General features: G+C 41.1%; 1 protein-coding gene and 1 pseudogene across 1 annotated transcript; both read right to left on the bottom strand.

The window, feature by feature from the left end:
* Positions 1-1035: 1035 nt before the first annotated feature.
* Positions 1036-1169, bottom strand: LOC113931128 (annotated as a pseudogene).
* Positions 1170-2629: 1460 nt separating this feature from the next.
* On the bottom strand, positions 2630-3259 carry LOC113931069 (40S ribosomal protein S7-like). Its single transcript, XM_035725683.1, has one exon. It carries the CDS (start codon positions 3257-3259, stop codon positions 2675-2677), a length of 585 nt encoding a protein of 194 aa, XP_035581576.1. The 3' UTR covers positions 2630-2674.
* Positions 3260-5654: the final 2395 nt, after the last annotated feature.

Genomic DNA, 5654 nt, shown 5'->3' with positions numbered 1-5654 from the left:
CCCATTTATAATTTTTCTTCTGCTGTTTTTGCCAAAGTACAAATCTAATTTTGCAAACTTGGTTGGCCCTTCAGTAAGGACTCTTTCCCTCTAGGATACACACAGCTTTCTCAGTACAGTAGATAAGGCTCTGCAAGATCCAGGCCCTGTCTACCACACAACTGTCATCTTTTCACTTTTCCTTTCATACCTCAAACTCCACCTATACCAAACTACTTCAACTTTCCTAACCACACCATTCTGTTCTATGCCTCTATGCTTTTGTATGTGTTCTTCCTTCTTGCTGGAATCCCCGGTCCACCTGAAAAACTCCTACATGTGCCTCAAGACTCAGTACAATCATCTTCTCTGCAGTGAAGCCTTCCCTTCCCTGCCATGCATGCCCTCCTTTACTTTCTTTAAGCAGAATTGGCTATTCTTTTCTCAGTGCCACCCACACACGTGTATATTACTTCTATTGTAGCATTTATCACACCATTGAACAATTATTTTTTACATAGCAATCTCCCTTATTAACTTTATTGAGGAGAATGGCAATATTTTTATTTCTTTAAAGTTTATTCTAACTAGTACCTGGCATGTAATAGTCACTCCCAAAATATGTGTTGAATGAACAAGTCTTTTCTTTCAGGTTTTAAAACTTTTTATTTGCACATTTAAAAAATTGTGCATTCCAATAATTAAAATCATTTGAACAAAAAAAAATGGCACTCTGATTAAACTGAATTTTACAGTCTGCAGAACACCTTGAACCATCTTGACTTTTACTCTAAATTTCACTGTCATCCCACCTAGCTTCTTCCTTCACCAACATACAAGTTCTTTTCCTTCTCTGCCAGCCAGACAGCCATATGGGAGAGGAAGGCATGGCCTTCATTGTCAGTAGTTCTCTATCCTTCAATGTGAAAAGGGGCAGCACAGCCATTTAAACTTGATACAACCTCTTTGAATCTTGCAAAGTTAAACGGCTAAAGAAGTAAAATAAGAAAGCAATGCTTGTGAAATGTACAGTGCATATTGGCGGTGCATGCCTCATTAAGATTTGCCTGCTTGCTTCTCCCGTTCAATCGTTTCTTTTGAAGGCAGTGGATTTTTCTCTTGTGTTTCTGTCTTCTTCAATTTCAACTTACGAATTTCTCAATCTCAACCATATTGGGTTTGTCAGACATCGTTGCCGAGGAAGCAGAGCAAGGCCAGTGAGCTAGTAATGCCTGGTTTGTGCAGTGGCCACCGCCAAGTCATGAATGAATCTTAATATTCCCAGTGTCTAGTACAGTTCTAGGACACAGTAGGTGCTCAATAAATAGCAGTTTACTTAACAAATAAATGTTTATGCTCTTTTTTCACTGTTATGTGTTTTCCTTCCAGATACTTTCCTACTTCTTCAAACAAATCCTTTAGTGGGAGCCCCTAGTGCCTCAGAGCCAGCTTGTGGGTTTATTTTTCAGAGCAAAGAGTGACGAAGAGAACAGCATAACCTAAGGAAACAGGGCTAGGGGAAAGAGGCTGGGTCAAGCTGGGAGGAACAGAGAAGGGTAAACTATTTGACAGGACCTAATAAGCTTGGGTGTATGAAGGTAGCTCTGTAAGTATGACAGAGTCTTTCTGGGGGCAATGATTCCCAAACTTGAGTAGCAATTAGAATTATTAGAAAATAATTCTCCATAGATCTCTGTATGTCTTGTGAACAGAGGCACTGATTGCCTGTGCTCCAGACTAAGGTGTTTACACAGTGAACAGCCTTGGAAGATAGATTGTATCCCCTTCCAGAACAAAGGACAGGTTTATTTCTGTCACATATAATAAAGATAATCTCTTCTTCTAGAATAAAGATCAGACATACTTATCACCCATTATAAAAAAGTTAGGTTCCCTAAGCTTGGTGTTCTTCTTTTGTAACACAACTCACTGCATGTTCCTGCATCACTTAGCCCTCCTTGTGCCATCCTGTGAGAATTAAGGCATGGGGAACTGAAACACATGCTGATACTCTGGCTGCAGGTATTGCTGAGTAATAAAAATAATTACATAATAATAACAATAACAATAATAAACTCCTATCTCTGACCCAGGAATTTCATGGGTTCTGTCAGCATCCATGAAAACATGATAAGCTAACTTACTAACTTACAAGTAGAGTAAAATCTCTCAGTTATTGACAAGGATCACCAGGAGAACTTGTTTAAAATGCAGGTTCTTGGTTCTCCCCCAGTTGTGATTGGATAGTTCCAGAATGAGGCTTAGAAATATGCATTTTAGATAAGTGATTCTAATGTTGGAGATCCTTAGACCTCCCCTGAGAAACATTATTTTCAGGATTATGCTAATCTATAGTCTACAGATTTGACTATAGACAGAAGACAACACTTTCTTCTTGCATACGGAGAGGTAATCATAGATTAACACGTGAGCTCCTTTGGCAATTGTTCTGGTTCAAAGAAACTGTTAAGATAGAAAATGTCTGCTCACTATAATATATGAGAAAGTTATGTACTGGTTAGAGTAAAAATGCAAGTATAAACTTGTACCTTTGTCACTAAACTCAATTGTTCAATCACTGTCAAAATTGAACTTTGGTTTTTCTTTCTCCTCTGAGAAAAAGTGGGAAGTAGTTCTTCACACTTAACTCTTTTTTTTTTTTTTTACTGTGAAAGTTTTATTTAATCATTTTTGTTTACAACGGAAACTCTGGGAACTCAAAGTTAACATCCTTGTCTGTAAGCTTCTTATAGACACCAGAAAAAGTTTCAACCTTGTGTTCCACATTGTTCTGCTGTGCTTTATCCAAATGAACCTTGATCAGCCGGCTGCCATCCAGTTTCACACGGATTCTCTTGCCCACAATTTCACTTGGGAAAACCAAGTCCTCCAGGATCACGTCATGTACGGCTGTCAAAGTGCGGCTCCTGGGACGCTTTTGCTTATTTTTTGTACGGCTTTTTCGAGTTGGCTTAGGCAGAATTCTCCTCTGGGCGATAAAAACAACATGCTTCCCACTGAACTTTTTCTCCAATTCACGGACTAGCCGGACTTGGATTTTCTGGAAAGATTTCAGCTGAGGAATGGGAACAAAGATGATAATAGCTTTCCGACCACCGCCAACTTCAATTTCCTTGGCAGCCGTGATATTCAGCTCCTGCAGCTGAGCTTTGAGGTCGGAGTTCATCTCCAACTCAAGGAGAGCCTGGGAGACGCCGCACTTGAACTCGTCCGGCTTCTCGCCATTGGGCTTCACAGTCTTCGCGCTCGAACTGAACATGGCCTTCTCCTTGGTGAGAGCGCCGGCCTAGGAAGAGCCACACTTAACTCTTTATTAGACTAGTTACTTCAGCCTGACTTTCAAAAAGTATTTACTGAACACCTATTATGTATTGAGCACTGTTCTAGGAGTCAAAAATATAGTGATGAATGAGGCGAAGTCCTTGCTTTTGTGGAACTTATATTCTAGTGGAGGGACACAGAAACTGATCCCATAGACAAATACCTCACATATTTTCAGATGATGAAGAAACCAAAACAGAGTAATGGGATAAAGAATGACTTGGTGAGTCATTGGTGAGTGTTGAGGGACATTTTAGCCACAGTAGTCAGAGAAGGTCTTTCTGAAGAGGTGACATTTGAACTGAAATCTAATTAAAGGAGACATATAGCTCTAGCTGTCATTCCCTGCCTACTAGAGAATTACCCATTTGTAGGAAGTGAAGCTCTTTAGCCTTCATGAAGTTTTCTTTAGCACAGCCTCACCCACCTCTTGCCAAGCCCAAACACATATCAGGAACTTCTCCTAGTGGCTGAAGTTCAAAATTAGCCTGCTGCCTGAGGGATTGAAGATGGCAGCGGAGTAGAAAGACCCTAGGCTCACCTAGTCCCATGAGTACAACTAGATAATTATTGAATCATCCTAAATACCCCCAGAAATTGACCTAAAGACTGGCAAAACAAACTCCACAACTAAAGGTAGAGAAGAGGCCTCATGGAAGAAGTTAAGAAGTATGGAGATGTGGTTTTGGATAGAAGTGGATCATGGTCGCTATAGTGGGGAGGGAGCCATAGTCACAGAGAAAGGTGAGAGGCAAACTAGCGCATATGAGAGACTGCACCATGAAAACTCATCCCCATAGCAATGGGAGATGGAAAATGAAAGGGGCCAAATTTCATGACTTTGGGCAGCCAGCAAGGCTTAAAGCCTAGAGTTTTAAGGGTCAGAGACCTTGGCTGGAATAAAGCCTAGAGGACATTGCACTGCTCTTGGAAAGAAGGCAGGCAAACAACCATAAACATACAGTGTGGAAACAGTGATCTGAAGAGTGTCTGGGGCACAGAGTGGGGAGATTATGTGCTCATTTCAAGCACATCCCAGAGAGGCAACGTTCACAGAGAAACCCCTCTGGGAACAAAGAAATTAGCAGGTGCCATTTCCCTCCCCCACCCCTCAGGGTAAGCACAGAGCCACCTAACTTGTGCAACACTGACCCCTGCTACCTAACTTGCTTACACCAAGACCCACCTACCCCCACACTCCAATGGAACCACCCTTCCTAGTCATGCTTGCCTCAGTCCCAGCATGACAGGCTCCCTCCCCCAGAAGATTGGCCCAAAGTCCTGCTCACACTGGTCCCCTGACATGGGAGTTTTGTGGAGCCTCGTTTCCAGTGGCGGTAGCAACAGGTCTCATTTCACAAACAGACCATAGCACACCTAGTTAAAATGCACCACATTCAGGCCAGGGACCAAACACTGCCCACAACAGGCAAAGAAAGCCTCTGCAGACAACTGGTCTGAAGGATAAAACAGCTAGGACAAAATACCAGGGCACACTCAGCACACAATGGAGACACTCTGGAAGCACCAGACCCTGAAAAAAAAGGAGAAACTACATGGCAGGGCATTACAAGACCTGTTCTTCATAAGGTCATTACACTCAAGTACCCCATCTAGAAGTGTATTTGATGTTCCTAACACAGAGAAAATAGGCACAAAGACTTAGATAAAATGAGAAGACAGAGAAAATTATCCCAAATGAAAAAATAGGACAAGGCCATGGCCCGAGATCTAAATGAAACAGATATAACTAACATGCCTGATGGAATATCTAAAACAATGATCATAACGATACTGGACTTGAGAAGAGTGGAAGACATGAGTGAGACCCTTAATACGGAGATGAGGAATAACATAGTAGAGATATAGGGCTCAATAAATGAAATAAGAAACACACTTGATGGAAGGAACTGTGGGCTGGAAGAAGCAAGAAATGAATTAATGACCTAGAAGACAAAATAATGGAAAGTAATCAAGCTAAACGAAAGAAAGAAAGAATTAAGCAACATGAGAATAGACTTAGGGAAATCAGTGGCTCCATCAAACATTTGTATTATAGAAGTCCCAGAAGAAGAAGACAGAGAAAGGGGGGCAGAAAATTTATTTCAAGAAATAATAGATAAAAATGTCTCTAAAGTAGGGAAAGAAAGAGACATCCAAGTACAGGCAGCACAGAGAACTGCCATCAATATCAACAAAAGCTGATACACTCCAGTCATATTGTAATTAAATTAGCAAAATATAGTGATAAAGAATAAATTTTCAAAGAAGCAAGAAAAAGAAGACAGTAACATACAAGGGAAACCCCATAAGGCTAGCAGCAGATTGTTCAG

Source organism: Zalophus californianus, chromosome X (assembly GCF_009762305.2).
Source record: "Zalophus californianus isolate mZalCal1 chromosome X, mZalCal1.pri.v2, whole genome shotgun sequence".
Classification (NCBI taxonomy): domain Eukaryota; kingdom Metazoa; phylum Chordata; class Mammalia; order Carnivora; family Otariidae; genus Zalophus; species Zalophus californianus.
Note: the sequence above shows the minus strand (reverse complement) of the source record. Positions and strands in the feature narration are given on the sequence as shown.

Bases quoted from the DNA above. Each gene is read 5' to 3' on its own strand.
- LOC113931069 (XM_035725683.1), bottom strand. From the start codon at position 3,259: ATGTTCAGTTCGAGCGCGAAGACTGTGAAGCCCAATGGCGAGAAGCCG.